The sequence below is a fragment of the Marmota monax genome, unplaced genomic scaffold, assembly GCF_021218885.2.
Source record: "Marmota monax isolate L192 unplaced genomic scaffold, Marmota_monax_Labrador192_F-V1.1 WCK01_AAM20220418_F8-fsc00007, whole genome shotgun sequence".
Classification (NCBI taxonomy): Eukaryota; Metazoa; Chordata; class Mammalia; order Rodentia; family Sciuridae; genus Marmota; species Marmota monax.
The window spans coordinates 19,285,332-19,308,311 of record NW_026692781.1 but is presented as its reverse complement, the minus strand read 5'-3'; the positions used below and the strand labels follow the sequence as shown (position 1 = coordinate 19,308,311).

At 31.9% G+C, this 22,980-nt stretch overlaps 1 protein-coding gene across 1 annotated transcript in view; it reads right to left on the bottom strand.

Annotated features, from left to right (window-relative positions):
- Positions 1–10,590: 10,590 nt before the first annotated feature.
- Fsip2 (fibrous sheath interacting protein 2) overlaps positions 10,591–22,980 on the bottom strand; it is a 77,944-nt gene continuing 65,554 nt past the window's right edge. Inside the window, exons 18-23 of the mRNA XM_046447146.1 lie at positions 22,173–22,670; positions 20,811–20,908; positions 17,882–17,928; positions 14,525–14,568; positions 12,173–12,242; positions 10,591–10,727 (exon numbers count right to left, since the gene is read on the bottom strand). Of these exons, the coding sequence (XP_046303102.1) occupies positions 10,591–10,727; positions 12,173–12,242; positions 14,525–14,568; positions 17,882–17,928; positions 20,811–20,908; positions 22,173–22,670 (894 nt within the window). The remainder of the gene's footprint in view (positions 10,728–12,172; positions 12,243–14,524; positions 14,569–17,881; positions 17,929–20,810; positions 20,909–22,172; positions 22,671–22,980) is intronic.

The window sequence follows — 22,980 nt, the reverse complement described above, 5'->3', positions numbered from 1 at the left end:
TAATTGAAATGTAATGAAACTTATTAATTATTTTTGTGTATATGAGTTTACTACGATGATTATTGTGCTGTAATAAACACCAGAGCAATACATATCACCTTATATTCTTTTACTTAATAATTAAACATAAACTTCCATCTTGTTTAAAGCACATTATAGAAGAATAGCCATCAAAATGTATGAATCAGTTTAAAATGTGGTTATTTCAAAAAGTATTATAGACTATTCAACAAATATTAATCAGGGATTTAGAAATTATTTTGCTTTTTCTTTCTAATGTTTATTTTTCTGGGGAAGATGTATTTATCAAATCCAGTCTACAAATGTAGAGATGTATTAAGAAGTTTTCCTGTCATGTGATTGTATAACCTAAGGTGTGAGAAATAATACAAGTGAGAAACTAAGTACAACTGAGAAACTAAGTACTTCTACAGAATATAGAAAGTTAAAAATAAGATTCCTGTTTTCAGATATCCCAGCACAAACAAATGTACTTGATGTACAAGGCAAATGTGTTGGATACGCATACATTGTACTATAAATATCTCCTAAATTGATAAATTTAGCATTCTTTCATGTGCTTCTATGGTTAATCATGCCTGAAAATTTTGAAGTTGAATTATCAAATTGCTCAACTTTGAAAACACACCTGAATATAATTGATGAATAAGTAAAGAAAATTTACATTCTACTAGATTAAATTCTTTTAATTTTAAAATCAATAATTTTTTTTGTAAGAGATTAGTACTCAGAACTTACATATGATAAGTGATTAGGAGGAGGATTTAAAAATTAGAAGTACCTGACCAATATAAGATATCTGCACTATTCATTAAATGATATAATGTTAGAAATAGAACATTGCTTAATTTATAAAGGCATATTGAAATCTGTAGGGCAACCAGTGTGTGTGTGGGGGACAATAAACAAAGGGGGAATAAGAAATATGGTTGATATGCTAATGGAATTCATCGATGATTATTATTAACATTTAAAAAATAAATTATACCATTTCTCTAAGATCCCCTTCCAGAAAATAGAAGTAATTAATCCATAACTAACTCTATGATGCCAACATTAAATTAAAACCCAAACTGAAACATTACAAGAAAACTATCAACCAATTGATGTCTCATGTATATTGACGCAAAATTCCTTAAAAAAAGTTAAACTGAATTGTATAAAACAATTTTACATCAGAATCAAGTGAACTATATTATAGGTATTTAAGGAAGCTCCAGCCCTTGAAATTAGTATTGCTATATTTATCATATCAATGGGTCAAAGAATGAAATTCATATGATCACATCAATATATTTTAAGAAGCATTTAATAAAATCCAATACCCATTCATAAAAAAATAAAACCTATCAAAAACTAGGAATGAAAAGGAACTCCTTCAATTTGATAAGGAATATCTGCCCAGAAACCTACAGCTAACTCCATACTTAATGATGAAGATAAGAAGTTTTCAAGTTAAAATTAGAAGAAGGCAAAGACGTCCTCTCCTCACTTCCATTAAACATTGAACTGGAAGTCCTGGTTAGTGAAATTAGATGATAAAATGAATCAAGTGATATACATAAAGGGAAAGAAGAAATAAAATTTTGTTAACAGATGATTTGTCTTCATAAGAAAAGTTCCCCAGTTAACAAAAAAAAAAAAACAAAAAATCTCCTGGTACTGATGTCCATTTATAGACAATTTGCAGAATTCAAACTTTATGTGAAAAGATCTGTTACTTTCTTTTATATCTGCACTAAAAAATTGTTCTTTAAAGTTAAAACACAATAATACCAAAATAAAAGTAATAATTCAGCACTAATCCATTGTAATTCATTCAAAATCTATTTTAGGAAAGCAACAAATATATGATAATTTTTTTAATACTAAATAAGTGGAGAAATAATCCATGTATGTGGATAGTACTATGGATGAAATGTTTGTTTTCTTTCAAAATTCATAAGTTGAATTCCTAATCTTCAGTGTAATGATAGTTGAAGATAAATTATTGGGAAATAATTATGTCATGAAAGTGAAGCCCCTATGACAGGATAAATACCCTCATAAGAAATTACATCCCACTTAGTCCTCACCAGGAAAAATATTGGCTACCTGTCAGGCTAAGAATGAGGCTCAAGCTTTGGAAGCAAGGGTCAAGGATCCAGCAGTTGAAAAATGATGAGAGGCACAGGGGGAATGTTGATCATCCTTTCTTTTGAGGTGGCAATAGCCACTAGTTATCCCCATTTAGTCCCAAGAGTCTTTTCCATAGATCTTTTTATATACAGACTAAACAAAGAAAGCATGCTGCCAACAGGTTACATAAGTGGGCAAATGCTCACAAGTATATATTTGCTTAATTAGGGTGTACATATATGTTGAATCAAGGTATCTATGTACTCGACTACACACTAACCATAACATAACCAATTTGACTTGGCTATGTATTAAAAACATAACATAGAGAGCCTAACTCTAGCCATTTTGGGTCTACCCCAACCCTGGCAGTTTGATCTTGAGCTTCTCATCCAAGTTTCAGAACTTTGCAAGGTAAGTTTCTATTATTTAAACCACCAGGTTTATGAGATTTTGGTACTAAGAAGTGGGATGCTATTATTAAAAGACACAAATAATGTGTGTGGGTAATGTGTAGTGGGTAATGGGTAATGGGAAGTGGGTAATGGGTAGATGCAACAAAAGTTTTGAAATACATGCTAAAAAACCCAGTATTGTTGAAAAATGAATTCTATAGGTTAATCTTGTGAGGGCTAAAAAAGAAAAGGGAAGAGCTAAGTAAATAGTGACCATCTGTCCTAGAGAACATATAGTCATGAATGGAATCTTTGTAGGATTATGAATAATAAAGGTTATTCTGATGAAGTTTCATATAGCAAAGTGGAACATGACATTGTTTTGGAAAATGGAGGGAAGATAATTTTTTTAAAACTTAAATATGTTTAAGTTTAATCCATGTTAATATTTTACCTATCACTTCTTTTATTTTTTTTAAAGATATACATGAGTGTATTTTTATATATTTTATGTACATGGAGTATAACTTCTCATTCTTGTGGTTGTATACGATGTGTCCCTGATGGTTTCTAGTATCTCACCATTTAGGGGGAGACAAATAATAATGACAATGAATGAATACAATATACAGCATTAAACCAAATAGTTCCTGCTTAAACTTCTACAATGTTGTCACAATAAACAGAAATAATATCATCAGTATTGCCTGTAGTAAAAACAGTAAGTTTGCAAACGATTTTATAATTTCAAATGGTGAAAAGGGAGAGAACAGAAGTGATGTAGGATGTGATGATTATGAGGGAGGAGGAGAGAAGACAGGAACTAAAAAATTAAAGGAATAGTGAAAGATGTGGCAGCTGAGATGGTCCTGGGGATTTTTTCCTTATTTTATTGTATCCAACCTCCTAAGTCCCTGATCTGCTTTGAATATCTAGTATTAAATCCCAGTAATGTCCCCACCCCCCACCTTGCTTAGAAACTATCAGCTTTCTTGATTTCACACCACAGAGCAGCCAAGAAAATGACCTCTATTCTCTGATCTTGAAACCTCCAGGAAGATAATCCTTGTTATAAATGGGAAAGTAGTTGGCTGAGTTGTCTGAATTCTAGTGTTTTGTGGAAGATAGAACTTGAGCAAGATAAAATTGTATATTTAGCTGAGGAGAATTCTAAGTCAAGCATTGAAGGAGTGGTTTGGTCTCTTCAGATTGCTTATAGTAAAATACAAGAAAAGAGACAGAAATTAGGATGTTATTATAAAGAAACTCAAATTAAAATAATGAGATACAACTGCATTCCTATTAGAGTGGCTAAGTAATATAAAAATGCAACTTTCCAGTATTAAGTCAAAGGTTAGCAGAATATAAAGCAGTGCCAAATTTCTCATTAATTTAGTTGCTGTTTTGGTAAAGATGTGTTGTTGTAAATATGTTTAAGTTGAAATACTAGTTTACTTTTGTTATTTTGAAATTATTTTATAATGACTATTTTATAAATTTCAGAGTTTTCATTCATAGTATAGTAATATTTATAAATCTAACCCATGGAAGCTCTAAGATGTCTTTAATAATTTTTAAGAGTGTGAAGTATTTTTGAGACCAAAATGTTTGGAAAACACATGTATGCACATGCACACAAACTGATGAATTAACTAATTATAAGGCAGAACACAAGTTTACAATGAACATGCAAACTGTATTTCTGTGTACAGTACACACGATGGGAAAATTAAATTGATATTTATGTTTTAAATATTTAAAGTTACATATTTTTAAATTGTAACAATACCAGTATATGATATTCTGTCAGATTTTTTTCTTTGCAATATATTTAATGCTTTTTTCCCCCAGCATTTTGATCTAAAGAAACTTTTATATTCCTAAACTGATTTACAAATCCAATGCAATCCTAAGAAAAACCACAGCAGGGCCTATTTTGTAATAAAGCATCATGAGACAAAATATTCTTAATCTTTTTAGTAAACAAACAAACCTACAACCCAAAACCAAAACAAAACCTTGAAAAATTTGACTCCATCAAAATCAGATTTATATGCAATCTTATCAAATTGATTTTAAATTACAAATAATAAAAATACTCCAAGCACTACAAAAATCAAACAATATACTTTTAAAGTCATAAATGAAAGAAGCACAAAATAATTAGAAAAATTATTTCAAACTGAGTGACAATGCAATAGAGCATATACAACTTCATGTGATATGATGAAAATATAATTTGGAAGAAATCTTTAAATAATTATAAGGAAAACAAAGAGGTTTTAAATAAATAATTTATACTTATTTTTAAGAGAGAGAGAGAATTTTAATATTTATTTATTTTTTAGTTTTCGGCAAACACAACATCTTTGTTTGTATGTGTTGCTGAGGATCGAACCCGGGCCGCATGTATGCCAGGCGAGCATGCTACAGCTTGGGCCACATCCCCAGCCCATAAATAATTTATACTTTAATCTTAAGGTAGTATATAATGAGAATCATATTAAACTCAATGTTGGAAACAGGAGGAGACAAATGAGGCACAAGTGTAAAAATAAATCAAATAGAAAAGACAAGTAGTGAAGAAAATCAAACAAGTCAAAAATTGGTTCTTAGAATTAAAAACATTGAAAATTAACACCACTGATCAAGAAAAAAAAACAAAAAATTACCTATATCAGGAGTACAAAATATCACAAACAATATATTAAATGGGTAATAAATATTTCTAATACATTCATCAATTTAATTAAAAAAGGCATTATTTCTAAAAATTTTGCTAAATCAGAAAAACTGATTAAAAAATCTGATAATCCCCATCTATCATAGCAAATAAAATATTCTCAGAAAATTTTAGATCCATATAGTTTCACTTATATATTCTATCATTTAAGAAAGAAATAACACCAGTCTTACAGTGACTTAGTATATAAAATTGTGGAACACATTTTAATCTACTTTTTAAAATTTTTAATTTGTTAAAGATGACAACAGAATGCATTGCAATTCATATGACACATATAGAGCACAATTTTTCATATCTCATGTAGAAAAAGTAGAGTCATATCCTTCGTGTCTTCATACATGTACTTAGGGTAATGATGACCATCACATTCCACTATCTTTCCTACCTCTATACTGCCTTCCTTCCCCTCCATTCTCTTTAACTTTTTTCCCTATCTAGAGTTCATTTAATTCTGCCATCCTACCTCCCAGAATATTAAGCATCAGCATCCTAAAATCAGAGAAATCATTCAACATTTGGTTTATTTGGGATTGGCTAATTTCACTTTGTATTATATTTTCCAGCACCATCCAATTACCTGCAAATGTGATGATTTTATTCTCTTTTAATGCTGAATAATATTCCATTGTGTATATACACCACTTTTTTATCATTTCATCTACTGAAAGGCATCTAGGTTGGTTTCACAGTTTAGCTATTGTCAATTGTGCTGCTGTAAACATTGATGTGGCTGTGTCTCTTTAGTATGCTGATTTTAAGTCCTTTGGGTATAGACTGAGGAGTAAGATAGCCATGTCAAATGTTGGTTTCATTCCAAATTTTCCAAAAAATCTCCATACTGCTTTCCATATTGGCTGCACCAATTGCAGTCCCACCAGCAATGTATGAATGTGCCTTTTCCCCTACATCCTTGCCAACATTTATTATTGTTTGTATTTTTAATAGCTGTCAATAATATGATTCTATATGAGAGACCCAAAAAAAGTACACCAGAAAACGTCTAGAACTAGTAAATGTAAATGTTCATTTAGCAAAATAGCAGGATACAAAATCAACAACCCATAAATCAAAGGCATTTCTGTATATGAGTGACAAATCCTTTGAAAAGGAAACTACACAATTTACAATAGCATCAAAACTGAAGAGTTTTCTAAATTGACTGTTAAGCAGTTTTAATCAATATGCACTTACCATGTGACCTAGAAATTGCATTCCTAGTTATGTATCTAATATAAATGAAAGCATATGTCCATCAAAACATTTATACAAGAATGTTCTTAACACATCATTGACAAAAGCCTAAAACTAGCAACAACCACATGTTCCTGAAGAGGATGATAAATAACATGTAGTATATTTATTCAATGAATACTAGTCAGCAATAAAGAGAATGAATTACTTCATATGTTAAAAAATAGTTGTGAAATCAAGATATTGAGCAGAAAAATCCAACACAAAATAGTCTATAATATATGAATTCATTTATGTAAAGCTTTGAAATGTACACATTATTCTAGAGTGATGGAAATCAAACACTGCCATTGAGATGGGACAATTGATTTGAAAGAAGCTTTAAAAACTTCTAGGTTTAAATGTTGGTAAAGACTCATTAAGACCCTTTTATTTTCTTGAGTAAATTATATGTTGATTTTTTAAATTGAGGTCAACCAATGTGAAAGCATAATTCATGAAACATAATATCACTTCACCCAAACCTGAGAACTTATAAAAAATTCTTTAAAAAAATAAAATTTATTGTGTATATCTGAGGTCTACAGCATAATGTTAATATATATATCATTGTGAAGTAAATTTACTTATCCCACATAGTTTATTTTCCTATGATTAGAGCAGCTAAAATCAATTCACTTAAGAAGTATATTACAGTTTGATTAACTATATTTCTCATGTTGAACATTAAATCTCTAGACTGATAGTATATATCCGATACTTTGTATATTTCAGCTTATGTCTTTCTATTTCTGCCCCAAGATCCCACTCATAGTAACCATTGTTTTATTTTCCATATTTGTATATTTGTTTTATTTGTTGTTATTACTGTCTTGGTGGTGGTGGTGGTGGTTGTCGTCATCATCATCATCCTCATCATCATCTGCAATGTAGGGTATTGAGCCAAGGGCTGTGCTACACCCCAGCCTCTGGTTTGTTTTAGATTAAAATGTAAGTTTATATCATTCAATATTTTCCTTTCTGTGTTTGACCCATCTGTTTTGGACAAATGACAGAATTTCTTTACAAGGCTCAACAGTTTTCCATTTTCTTCAGCCATTCATTCTTCAGTAAACACTTAAGTTGTTTCCTTGCCTTGGTTCTTGTTAATAATGCTACAATGAACACAGAATAAAACAGAGAAGAGAGCCCAGAAATAAACCCAAACACATATGGTCAACTAATTTTTGAAAATTGCACTCAGAGGACACAATGAGGAAAGGATAGTCTCTTCAATAAATAGTATTTCTCAACAATATACTGAAGAACCAAATCACTAAAGAGATCAACATTTGAGTTTTGTGAACTCTTTTTTGCAATAACATTTGATCCTTTAGTGATAGAGGCCTTTTTTTTTTGGTGGGGGGGGACAGTCTATATACTTTATATCATAATAAACTTGTTCATGGGTTACAAATTACCAAAGTGCAGAGGTAATAGGCAAACTGACATTAATGGGCTTTTTTCTTTTTTTTTTTTTCTCCTTTCTTTTTAGCAGTAATGGCAATTGAACCAAGGGCTTTGCACATGCTTCATGAATACTCTACCACTGAGTTGCATCCTCCCAAACTCCACCTTTCGGCTAAATCTGGTCTGTCACTAGTTTGATCAATCAAAGAATTTTTAAAAAATATACTTAAATTACTGAAAAAAATCAATAGAAAACTAATATGTTGTAAATGCAAAAATTACATATAATTCAGATTTCTGTGTCCATGAATAAAGTGACATAGATCATATTCACATTAATTTGTTTATATGTATTGTCTTTGACTACTTGTGTAGTACAACTACCACATGTTTTGACAGGGATCGTGTGTCCCACAAACCCAAAACATTTACTATCCAACCCTTCACAATAAAAGTTTTCTGACTTCCTTTTCAGTACAACCTAACAAACAAACAAACAAAACAACAACAAAAACAACAACAACAACAAAACTAAACCTAAAATGTAATTTTAATGCTTTATGAATTTAAAAAGGATTTTTCTCAGTCAGCAGATGGAAGGTCAATATTAATTCTGGAAATTTCAGCTACTAAAGTTTTTCTCCAATAATTTGCCTTCATTCAATTCAATCTTTGATATTTTTATCTTCTTTACTTCACTACTTAAGCGGAGAGTAAGGACACTGTTTTACATAAAACATTGTATCAAATAAAATATATCTGAATAAAAGTTTTCCCTAGGACATAAATTTATCAATCATTTAAACCATTACTTTCCAAAAGTTTGACAGCTTCAAGTGCAAATTCTGACCTTTTTTTCTTCTTTCTCTCATTGAGTTGAAGAAAACTGGAAACTTCTTTCATAATAAATCCTTCCTTTATGATAAATCCCTCTTATATCAGAGAGTACATTGCTCTCACATATTAAATTTTTAAATACAGAGGTATGTGAATCGTACTGCTTTAAATTTTTACAGGGAAATATGTTATTTTGAAAGAAAGCTTTATGAGCATGAGATATATCAGTCTGGGAAACATTAATGTCTTGGATGACAGATTTGAGGTTACTTCCCATAACATTGTCAATTAATGCACACTGATACAGAGTTAGGTTTCTTGAAAATAAGTCTGAAATGGATTTCCAGATAGTTCTAATTGTTAAAAAGATTTGTATCTATAGGTTATGCATTATTACATGATCTTTGAAAGCATCAACTTTTGAGAAATCATTAGAAGTAGATTAAAATATCAATTCAATAATTTATTACTACATATCAAATTTTGAATACATAACCAGTTCTTTTTTTTTCCTCTCAAGTTCCCTGTCATAACTGACCTGAAAAATTTTACCAAGGGAATCCAATTTGGTAAAACAAAATTTTATCAGATATTTCTGCTTTACCACTGGCAATTGTCCAGAAAGTTTTATTAAAAAGACAGTTTATCACATTCTCCAAAAATTCATGCATCAGCCTTTGGGTAGATGGCAATGATCTTGGACATTCTTTGCTATCGGTTTGTCTTATCTTTGGATATATTTTGTTTTAGATTTCAGCGACAAACATGCTGAAGTTGGAATCATTTCACAAAGTAGCAGTTTAATTGATACAGAAAACTTTAGCATTGCACTGCCTAGCTATCTTTTTAAATAGTCTTCATTACTTTTTATATTCCTACAGTCTTGATATCTATATTCATGTTGAAACACACAACTGGCTCAAAAACTTTGTGACAAATTCTTTACGGACATTTTATCTACTTGAGGTACCATGTCTGAAAAGAGATCATTTTTCATCAATGTGCCATTTTATGCATATATGTTATTTTATCCACAGTTAAATAATTTCCAGATGGCACTTTGTCTAAAGTTGAATTATTTTGCCTTGGAGGTATTTAAGAACTAATGAAACTTTATCGGCAGCTGATAAAATCAGATTTGTCTGGTATAAGTACTTTTATTTTAGCATCTTAATATGCCTTTGACAGTGGAACAATCTGTTTCATAACTGTCTATAATTCAGCTTGTTTTTCATGTTGATTTGATAGCCATCTTGGTGAAACACATCTTATAAAAATTTAACAGGAAAAATCCAAATTTATTTCTGGTGGGTCCTGTGTGTTGTCTGTTTTACTAATTATAATTTTATTTATTTACTGTATACAGGTAATAATATTGTTTAAGATTTTATAACAAAATGCTTACCCAAAACATTTATAACATCCAGTACTGGGATTGCTGGATTATATTGTAGTGGTAAAATAGGGTGAGAATATATAACAATAATGTACTGTACATATTTAAAAGCTAGAAGAAAGTATTAAATTTAACCATTAAGAAATTACAAATGACATATTTGAGAAATATATATGCTTAAAATGATTTAAACATTACACATTATATACATGTGCTTAAATATCATGTTATTCATTTAATAAGTGGTGTGATTTTAATGTTTCTACATAACAGTTAAAATTTTTGAAAAGTAAGTATTTATCAACTCATTCTTTTACCCAGGTCTTTTGTATTTTCTTTTGCTTATTTTCATTTTTTAGGAATCATAGGGCACCATGCTATGTTTTAAAGTCATTTTATTTTCTAAGGGAAGTAAGCATATGAAGTGTATGGAAGATTCAGTGTTCATCCTGGTGAGGTGGTGAGGAAGATTTGGGAATATTGCTGTTAGACCGGGAGAACACCTTTGACAGAGCTGAAGATACCTTTGCCAGCATTTTAGATCCTTGTTTGGGAATACTGGACTTCAGAGTTTCTGTGGACAAAAACAAACAAACAAATAATAAATAAATACAATATGGATGTTTATTAAATATTTTAATTGATGCAGTTATATTAGGGCAATGGTGTTCTAGAATTCTGAAGTTGATATTTACAAAATAATTTCTAGAATTTAAAGAACATCGGCAAGGATTGTTTTTACTTGACCCTTGTGACACTCCTATGAAGTTACAGGGAGAAAGAGACCTTCTATTTTTGGACATTGAAACTTGACAAGGTCACATATCTTGCCTAAGATCATATGAGTAAAATTGTTCAAAGCTGGGAGTAGGATCCAGGCTCCCTGACTCTCTTGGCCTCATTAGGCATACCTCACCTTGAGGCATCTCCAGTCAGGTGTGGAAAGCCCCTCTCTTTTTCTCCAGGAAAAAAAAAAAAACTCACTGAAACTGCCCAAAAAGCAGAATTGGAAAATAAATTTTGGCTCTACATTGAGAGTATCTATTTCAGAATGGTCAATTGAAAGCAGAAGTGCATTAAAAATGCTATGATTTCTCACCCATGTTGGGTAAATTTTTTGCTGACAGGTCCCCAGTAATATTTTGGCTCAGGTAAGAGAGGACTGTATATGCAATTAAGTTTTATTTGGATTCATTTATTTTGTACCATTTATTCAGCACATGGTTCTCTTAGAGAATATCATATTTCTGTTTAACAAAACTATTATTTCATATATAGGAGGAAAAAGAAGCATTAATGTGCTTTTCTGATCTTCATGATAGGATATGAAAATACCCATGGCACCAAGAATCCATAATTTCTTTATTGCAGTATATTATATTTAAAAATCAGGATTTTTAAAAAATATAAAACTTTCATGTTATGCTTGAGAAGCGGTAAGACCTGAAATAGAAAATCTGGCAGTGATTGAAGCTCTGGTCTTCAGAGGAAGTATGCTGTCTCCAGTGAGTCACAGACTCTTATTCAACCTACTGCTTTGCTTACATTACTACTTTGCTGAGTATATGAACTATGATGATGCTAAATGAGCTTTGGATTTGAAATCAAAGCAGATTTGTGTTTGCATCACAGTTCTACAGTTTACTAGCCATGTAGTGACCTTGGAGAACTTACTGTAATATTCTTCCTTATTTATTCTCATTTTCCCTCTCTAATAAAATATGAATAAATGTTAGTTGCACTGTCTATTGACCTTTGGGTGTGAATTTAAAGAAAAATGACTGCCCAATAAGCTTTAAATCAAATAAATCAGTTATATAACTATATCTAATAGAGAATGGAAAGGCCACTCTCAATTTATATATCATTTTACCATTTATATAAATATTTCTATTCTAAATTGCTAACACAGAGAGAAGGGCCATTACTTCCAAGAGTATAAATGATGAAAAACTCTAAATTCAAGATGATGTAATTGAGAACTTTATTTAGTTGTTAAAATGATAGTATATTTTGTACCTGCAATGACTTCCTTTGAGGGATATGCTTTACCAGCAGAATTCTTTGATCCTTCAAAGATGTTGATAAACTGCCAAGGCAAATTGACATGTTATCCTACTCTTCTTTGGACAAAGGATACAGCACAACTATTATGTCATCTTATGTAAATAAAATCTGTACTCTGCACCTTAAAGCCATTGTTCTCTGAAAGTTAGGTTCATAATTTTTGCCAGTGATGATTCCTAGGATTATTCTTTATTATGAATGTAGACTTTGGGTACCACTACATGATACTCAAGGCTCGGCCATATTAAATAATGAAAAATGTCAGCTCCATCTTCCTATTTCCTCCTTCGGGTTAATTGCAGTAAGTTACAAATCTTTTTTAGAGAAAAGATAAAATAATAGAGGAGAAAGAAAAGAATGCTCATTTCCCAACTCTTAATTACCTTTTATGGAAATCTTAGTCATTGCCTCTGTAGCAATCAAGTGACTGTGTTTACCTATTAGCTGGGATCATGGCTCGGATACTTGCTTTGTTCTACAGACCTGAGCAATTTCTTTGAATGCAGGAGCAGCATTTATCCCAAAAGGACAGCATGTGAACCACTATAAAGACATCAGTTCAAGTTTTCAAAGCTTTTTTTTCTATGTAATTTCAAGTCATTTCTATGTGTGTATAACTCAGGGGAGACGATATTTTTAGGGGTTCCCTTTTTCAGTGTCCCTCCTTTCTATCGCTTGCCTCAGAGTTTCTGATGCTTAGCCTCCCCTTTTCGAGTTCTATGGCTAGAACATTGTGCTGCTAACCTCCCTGTATGTGCTATCTCATTTCCTAAGACTCTGTTCTACCACCATGGTGAAGTAAAAAGAGAAAGCAGAGGCAAAAATAACAGGTTTATGCAATATTCTTCATTCTCCTGAGGGCCCTAATATCTCTGGCATGAGAGAAAAATTTTCTTTCAGAATTTTAGGTTGCGTTTCAGCAGCCTCTTCTACTGCTGACATGTAGCTTTAAAACAGAAACTTAAGTCAACCCAAGTCCAATGGAAAAGGGGAGTGGAAAATAAAGCAGAGTCCCCCTATCCCACACACAGTCTCTACAGGTATTTATCCTCTAACTCAGGTCAGAAGGCAATGACTTTGCTTAAAACTTTATTCTACCTAATCCCTCTGTGAAATTCCAGGTTTGAACTGCTCCAATTCTAAACAAGAAAATGAAGGAAGAAAAAGGCCAAGAAACTCACAATGATATTGGTTTTTCTTTGAGTTTTACTTCCTGGCCCAAATGCCTGCTATCATTTATTTTCAGGTCCTCAGTACTTGTTTAGGGTTTTTAGTTGTACTCAATGAGAGATACAGTGAACTGTGCTTATTCCACTTTAGCTGGAATTGGACTAGAAAACTACTTAATCAAGTTTTACTGTGGAAAAAGTAGAAAATGAGAGAAAGAACAAAGTGGAAAGGGTTCAGGTTAGTTAGAAATTCAGATTTGGCACAAGAAGTGTCAATAAATTCTCAGATTAGAGTCTCAGTTTTAGAAAGTGTGGCCTAAGTAAAGTCTGAGATTTTTTTTATAGATGTTTCTATTCATAAATAAAAATTAGGATGACTGGGAACTAATATAGTATGTTTGGAAATTTAAGTATTAGTTATAAGATTTTAATAATTGTTTCTGAAAAGTGTGCCATCTTTTGATACTGAGAAGTGACTAGAAAATTGACAAATTGTGCATTTATGGAGGTAGGGGACCTACTTCAAAGCTAATTAAATTCATCCAGGAAGAAAACAAGGTGAGCAAAAAAGAAAGAAAATAGAATCTGTTTCTTTATTCCTTATTAGAAACAAGGAGGATTTAGGAAGAGGAAATTCCCTGGACTGCACTGGGGCTGATGTTGTCTACATAGAATCTGTCCTTGGGAATACAGAGAAGTAGGTGGAATAAGCACTTGCCTCCTGCAAGTCTTTGCCCCTCCATCTTTGAAAGTGCTCCTTTCTCCCTACCTCCACCAAGTCCTGGGGTCTACCCACTCTAGCCAGAGTTATATGACTTACTTCCTCTAGGTTTCTCTCTAGAGATGGAAGTAACAGAGCTAATCAGTGGAAAAGAATTTAGGTGCTAGAGAGAGCCAGTGGCTTTATCTTGCACCTAAACAAGGAATGATGATTTAACCCTAGGGGGTGAAGATTTTCATTAAGAGATTTTCAGATGCTAGGGACAGGTCTCAGCCACAGGGGACAATTTGTGAATACCGGAATGCTTCCTGAAGTTTCCCATATCATACCACACAGTGTCTGGACTTTTAAAACTGGGCTATACTTAACTGGACCCTATTGTGCACCAATTATAGGCTAATGAAAAACATTTACCTTAATGCTGCTTGAATTCTCTGGCTTTTGTTCCTGAGAACTTGCTATAGGAGGGGGAAACAAAGAAAAACAGACTTTTTTTTCCCCTGAGGCTTATGTATTTGTTGACACAAACATGTTATTGCATTTTTTCATCAAAATTATATATTTAGCATATAAAATTATGATTTTTAAGTACATAGACAATGAGCTCAATGCTGAAACAGGTGAGAGTTCTTGAATGTTGAGGTATGTCTTAGGGATTATGACAGATGAAGTGTGATGTACTAGAAGAGGCATGATGTATAACTCAGGAGGAAGAGATAAGCCTGGAAGGATAGGAAGATGGGCTCCTGGGTAACTTCCTGGATAGTAGAGAACAAATAGCACCTGCAAATAGTTGCTAAGAAACCTACAAAAAGGCTGCTTTTAAATCAAGACCTATGTGACTGGGGGGGTCTATGCCTCTCCAAAGAAGGAAAAATACCGGATCAATATTCTGATTGGACTAAAACCTACATGAATACACTGAATGCCTTACCAGGGATTGGGCAGGGGGCTGACTTCCTTAAACCTATAGATCTATATAAACTGCTAGACTGTAGCCACTCTTTGGTATCCCTCTCTTGGGATCCCTTCCTCTTTGGGAGATCTTCTTTCTATTACTCTAATATGTCCCGTTACTTTGCTCTTATCCTTGCGTTTGTGGATTTTAATCTTCAAATTCATCAAAGAACCCAACACCACACTCCATGTTACATATTCAAAATCATTCTGTCTTTATGATCCTGTTTATCAGGTGATGAGGGATTACTCTGCAGAAGATTCCTAAAGGCCCTTCCAACTCTAACACTCTTCATGCATAATTAATTAAAAGAAGATACTTGAAATAAAAAGTAAAATGCTGATATAAATATCACTACAAGAGAAGTTTTACAAAGACCCCATACTAGGGAAGCAGCTAACATGCTAAGGGGTCAAAAAGCCTGCCCCCTGAGTCTTAGCTTCACTCCCTAGGGCTATGAGAACTCTGGCAAATTGCATATAACTTCTTTAACTTAGTTTTCTCATATAGAGAATAGAAGTGAAATTCCCATCTTATGGGGGAACACAAGGAAAAACATGCAAAAACTATGAAGTCTATACACATGCAATCATCAAGAGTCAACAGTTACTCTTCAGTCTACTGAATATTCTAGAAGTGAAGAGTAAAATCCCAATTAACTGAATTATGAAAGAGAAAATTTAAATTATTTGCCAAAAATTGGTAAAATTTTATGATTGCTTATCAATATTCTTAAAGTGTCTTAATCAACTTTATATTGCACATAAGTAAACCTGACTATAAAGTGACTGAGTTTATTTGGGTTTAATGCCAGGGCCATCATTGCAAATAAGTTTTAAATTTCTAAGCTATATAGGTATCAGAACTCCTACACAAGCTAGAAAGTTCTTTTGATGAAGACATGCAGAAAAACTCCTCATATTTAAGTGGCCCAAGTATTTAGATTTAATTTATTTGAGATGCTTTTGTGGATTCTATGAATGTAGGGATATATATGATCCAGCCTGATCTCTTTATTGAACTCTATAGATTTTACATCCAATTGCTTATGTGACATCTCAACTTGAGTAGCAAATGGATACCTCAATCTAAGTATAATCAAAACATTTACATTCTCCCTCGTATACCATTAGCTCATCCTATAGTTTCTACTATCTCACTAATTGCTCCCCTCTACTATAACTATATGCCAACATACTGCTTTGGGTTTGCTCACAAAATGTGAGCAGACATAAATCTCCACCTTCATGAAACTTACATTTTAGAGAAAGACAGTTACTAAAATATACAGTTTGCCAATGCTGGGGAAAAGGAAAGCAATGAGGTGGGAAAGGTAGGGCCATGAAAGAAATGGATTGCAGTTTCAGAGTGTGTTCAGAGCGAAATGGAGAATGTGACATTTGAGCAAATTTTTATGGCCCGTAAAAAGCAATACAGATATAGGAGAAAGAACCCTACAGAAGTATTTGCAAATGCAAAGACCCTATATTTCTGAAAGGGCCAAGGAACAGAAAGTTCAGTGAGTCTAACAGAGGTTATAAAGGTAATTGGAGGTTAGGGTAGTGCTCAGCTGACGATTTGTAAGCCATTGTAATGACTTGTGATTTTGTCACAGATGGAAAGTACTTTTAATGTCTGGAATTATCTTATGTCCTTACTCTTCAACTCCTCACCCCAAGTTAAAATGTAAATTCCACAAGAGCAAGGACTTTGTGAGTCTTGTTAACACATGAAGTCATAACAAAAAGGAGATGCTCAGTGAAGAGGGAATGAACATATAGATAAATAAATTTTTGGTAACTTTGAATTAATGAATAGATAAATGAGTAGCTTGGACAGTCACGGTATTTTGAATTATTTAAGAACTTAAGCTTGATCACAGCAACAAACAAATGTACGGAACTTAAGGGCAGAAGTTGAGGTCAAGATAGGACTGTGTTTTTGAAAAGGATTGAATTAGACAGTTTCTGTTTGCAACTAAAAGCTTATGATTCCAAAGTGCAGAAAACATGTCAGTGGTTACTCTGATACCTATAGGTTAGGGTATGTTCATGGAATCCAGGAATGACTACTGCTGTGTTATGGATTATCTTAATGAAAATTATTCCCACTTTCAAATTTTCTCTTGAGTGGTTTGCATGGTGGTGATAAACATGTAGTTTGAATTTAAAGGCTATTCTACAGTAAACATGTTACTCTACCTTCTCTGTACACTGTCATTGTTAGAATTAAATTTATTCTCTTAGGTGTGAACAAATAGAGAATGAAAAGTTTCTAAAAAAGGTCCTAAGAGGTATACACAAATCAATTCAAAAAAAGAAAAAAAAAAGAAAAGAAGGTCCATACTATTCAGATTTTAACATAAGCAAATAAGTTTAGCTTTAAAAGGCCTTTTATACATTTCAGTTGGACTAAACTATGACACAAAGGAAGCCCAACTAAGGTTGTGCTTTACATCCAAGTATTATGGGTTCTTGCTCAGATATCAACTGGTGTGACAATACATTCTTTTACTCTCTCACAGGACCACAATGAATGTGAATTCACAAATCACATCATATACTTTATACCAAAATTATTAATGAAATATTAATAGCAATTCAGATAAGACAAAGTATTTTGGTTCATTTTAACATGTGAGTGATGTAAAAATACATCACTTTGGATCACTTTCCAAAAGTAGAAATGCTCAAAGGAAGAAAAACAATATTAACTTCAAATTTGATACCTAAATAATTACTGAAATATTGAACAACTAATTTATCAAAATGAAAAAAATAGTTTCATTTTAAACAATAAGGAAAATGTCAAACCTTGTAATACTTTAGCACTTGGATACGGGTTATAATCTTCTCCTTCACTAAAATAAGAAAAAATCATCATATTTATTTGGATATTTAATAAATGAAAAAATAACTGGTTAAGCAAAATAGCCATCATTCATTCTTCATGTGGGAACAAATGTGTAGTAGTATAATTGCTTAAATTCCAAAATGAAAGAAAATGTTTTCTAAATAGACTTTATATCACCTTTAAAGCTATGATTAAATATATATAAGATTTATCAGCTTAAAAATTTTTAAGTTCTCTTTATTAGAACTGTTTCATTACATATTAAGTGCACAGTTTTGCAGTATTAAGTGCATTTACATTTTTATTCCACCATCACTACCATGTATCTCCAGAACATTTTCATCTTCCCAACCTGAAACTCTATACCTGCTAAACAACCTAGTTCTCCTCTCTCATCATCACACAGAAACCACTATTCTACTTTCTGAGTCTATGAATTTGACTAGTCCAAGGCCCTTATATAGTTAGAATCATGCAATATTTGTCCTTTTGTGACTGACATGTTCCTAACATAATGTCTGCAGTTCCTTGTGTTGAATTTTCACTCCATTGATATGTCATTTCAAGCATGAAAAATTTTCAATTTTGATGAAATACAATTTATTATTTTTTTCTTGTCTGTGCTTTTCATGTCATATAAAATTATTATCAAATTTAATGTCATAAAACTTTTCTTCTATGGCCTTTTTTAAAAGTTTTATAGTTTTGGTTCTTATGTTTGAATCTATAAACAACATTGAGTCTTTTTATATGATATAAAGTAATGGTGTAACTAATTCTTTTTTGTTGTTGTTTGTTTGCTTTGCATATTGGTAATTTTCCTAATATCATTTTTTGAAAAGTCTACTTATTCTCCATCAAATGGTATCAACATCCTTGTCAAAATTATTTGACTGTACATTCAATGATTTATTTCTGAGGTTTATATTCCATTGCTCTTTATGTCCATCTTTACGTTAGTACTGAACTGCTTGATAACTGTGGCTTTTCAGTAAGTTTTGAAATTAGGAAGTGAGAAAAAAAAAGCAATGTTCTTTTTCAAGATTATTTTGGCTGTTAATGTTCTCTTAAGCTTTCAGTGAACTTTAAAGTTTTCTATTTCTGAAAAAACTGGTATTTTGATAATAATTCTTTTAAACTTGTAGATCACTCTGAGTAGTACTGACATATTAATTATATTGTTATTTCAATCCATGAGCATGGGATATTTTCCAACTTATCTGTGTCCTATTTGATTTATTACAAGAATATCATGGAGTTTTTGGTGTACATCTTTCTCTTCCTTGTTTAAGTTTATTCCTAAGTATTTTTTTTTTTTTTGTTTAATGCTAGTGTAAATTCAATTTTTCCTTAATTTTCTTTTTGGATTGTTCATTGTCTATGTATAGAAAAACAACCATTTTTAGTATTAACTTCACAGATTGCAATTTTGTTGAATTCGTTTATGAGTTCCAATATGATTTGGGGAGATTCTTTAGGGTTTTCTCTACGTAAAATCTTATCATCTGGAAACAGGTCATTTTACTCTTATTTTTCCTATTTGAATGCCTTTTATTTCTTTTTCTTGCCTAATTTCTCTGGATGTGTCTTCATGTACTATGTTGAAATGGCAAAGATAGGTGTGCTTTTGTTATTCCTGTTCTTGGAATAAAAATCTCCATTGTTACCCCCAGTGAGGACAAAATTAGCTGTAGATTTTTTCACATACAGCCTTAGTGCTCTTGAGATGATTTCTTTCTAATACTAGTTTGTTGGGTGCCATTCTCATGAAAAGATGTTCAGTTTTTTCAAGATTTTTCTTATGCCTCAATTAAGATACGCATATATGTTTGTTGCTCCTTTATTCTGTTAAAATTGTATATTACATAGATTCTAGGCCTAGATCCAAAAAATACTCCACCTTTGTCTATCAGAGCTTCTAAAATAATTTTCTCAGGAAGTCTATAGACAGGTCAAAACATTTAAAGCAAATAAGAAAACAACACATTGAAAACAAATTTCCTCTGAGGGAAAAAATGTAACTGGACTCTGCTCCCATGATGGGAGGAGGTTGGGTAAAAGTAAGAAAAAATCCATAGAACTGTTCTTCTCTATTTTCAGGGTGGTTTTTCCCTTCATTTGTTTGCTGCAGATATTTGACTGGTTTACAGAGTTCTTAAAAACTTGTTTTAGTCTGTTTATAGTTGTTTATTTATTTATTTATTTTGTTCCCATAGCCTGAGAATTCTTTTGGGACCATCTTACTCTAAATTGCTTTTTACTTAGTATTATCTGTGCTCCTTCTCTACTTCACATATACAAATAATAAAAGGTGCATGAATTACTAATTATGCTTGTAAACAGATAGTTTTCTATGTATACCCAATTCTTCTCTGCAGGCAGAAAATAACACCTCTTTGTGGTTATAAATATAACAACAATAAACTTAACAACGTTTTAACAATAATTTTAAGAATTATTAATAGAGTTACTAATCCGATTTTAAGCCTACAATGGACTTTGTTTCTCTCTGTACTCTGTAACTGCTATAACTCACATACTTTGTTCCTATGCAATCCAAATTTGTATTTGTCTTTTTGTCATGTAAATGATATCCAGTTTTAAAAGACACATCAAAATTTGTTGAGTTCTAGAATTCATCTCCGAAGCTTCCCACTTACATTCTTCCCTCTCCTCTTTTGATTGTTCTTACAGGCAGCACAATATACTAGGAAATTTAGCTTAATTACCAGAGTTGAACAGAAACCCTTTTGTGATGATGCTCCATATTCTATTGCTGACCCAATACCTATCTCTCAGGTTAAACAATACCATAACACATTAGCAAATACCTGTCTGATGTAATTGACATTTTGTGATGACACTCCATATTGTTTTAATTTCATGTACCTTGTATTTGAAATGAGATCTTGATTATATGAAGATGTACTCATAATTCTGTGTATGAAGTAATGTGCTGGTTCAGTAACTAGAGTCTTTTCTTCTTTCTGTAAAATTGCAAATAAGGTGTTACAAATATGAGTTTGATATGCACTTTTTCATCTTATTGGCATTTTTGCAGTCTAACCTACACTTAAGTGAAAAAAGTTTTGGAATTACTAAAAAGATTGGTGAACTCTATCACTCTAGTTAAAATGTCTCTTCCAGTATAATTCTTTTAAAATGGCTCAGAGAGATGTTCTAAATTATTATATTGGTTTTTGAATAGATTTTAAGCATAAACCAGGTAAAGTGTTTGAAGGATATAATTTTCTATTTCTAAACTATAAAAACATTTTAGCCATATTTTACGTAAAAGAATTCAGATATAACTCTGGACAATTCAGAAACTTGTGAGGTCAATCATCTTTAAATATACTCTGATCTATCTGTGGGGAAATCATGGGCTTCTGAATTGACTGAAGTTGTATCTTCATTTTCTCTGGTTAACCTCAGTTTTTGTGTTAACCAGGGACATCAATCACATCAAATGCCTAATCAAGAGAATTGTCTCATCAGGGAATCCTAAATTATATATTCTCCAAAAAACAAAAATAGCAGAAATTTTTGGACAGGGCCAAACGCAAAAGGTCATTTAGGCCAGATTATCATTTGAGGATTTGGAAAGAATAACATGAAATGTTCGCCATGATGATAGTGAAGTTAATGTCTGATTGTAAAGGTGACAGATATTCAAAATACATTGATTAACTCGTTAAATTCTGGAAAATGGGCTAAAGATTATTTAAGAAGTTCATATGTACTTTGTCTAAAGGTTAGATAGTTATTAAGTGATGGTCAATATACAAACTCAGACAATCTGATTTTCTTTTATTTGGGGGCAGGTGGTAGTGCTTGGCATAGAACCTAAGGCATCATTCATACTAGTTGGGATTCTGAATTTCTATGGATCATTTCAACTTCCTCTACAACAATCACCCTCCACAAAAGATGTTCAATAAGTGATTATCAGTTCAAATACAAAAGGACTGGAATCTATTGTTTAAATAATTAGCTTGCATTTCTCTTAACTAGTTTCTATTTTCTGTTTCCCTTGAGCTTCTAATTAATTTAGATTTCTTTCCATTATCTGTTTGTTCCTCAGTTCAGTTTCTGAGTTCTATATTAATTCTCCCTATACTTTAAATATCTATAGATTTAGAAGAATAATGAGGTCATTTTAGTATTCTTTCTACTTAAGGTACATTCTTGGACAGAGTTTGTGAAGTTCCCTATCCTTTCTATTCACTGATAGTCATGTTTCTCACTTACCTTATGTTGTGTCTTTTTCTGTGGAGGAGAGTCTGTTTCAGTCAAGGTTTTTAAAAAGGGCATGCCAATCTCAGCAGCAGTTCTTTGAACTTGTGTGTCATGAGATTCTAGTATCAGATTTGAGGTTGTTTCAATACTTTCAGTATTCACACCATTTGTAGTCTGACAACATTTGCTTATTGATAAGATTTTTTTCAGGTTGCTTGCACTTATTATTGTCTTGGAAGAAGCAACTTTGCTTTCTACTGTCATCCCAAATTCTTTCTCTTGATCTTCAGATAGTTCTCCTAAGCTTCTTTGAACAGCAACCTCACCTAAAACAACTTCATCTTCATCAGAAATTACTTCCTCGGCTACATTATTTCCTGGATGTTCTTGATTAATATCATGAGCTACTAACCGAATGATCAGATCTTTTGAGGTTTGAACATCTTTTAAAAGCTCTACTGTAGTGATATCAGGCTTTTTTATATTCTGAAATGAATGTCTGCAAACAGCCTGAAATTAAAGGTACAACATATATTAGAAACAAATCTCAATCACATTTCCTGTGGTACTATTGTGATATTGCTCTTTTCTTATAATTTCTAGCTTCAATTTGAGTAATACCTTCTAATGCCACTTACTAGTGTATTAGCAGTATTTTAAAAAGAAGAAACAAATAAAAATAATAAGAAATATTTATTGGTGTCTATCATTTCTTTTACATTGAGATTATATTAAACTATTATAACATTCCATAAGGCATGTCTAACATGAGTTGTTGCTTAAATGTTATATTTTGTTGCAAAATAATTTTATTACTTTC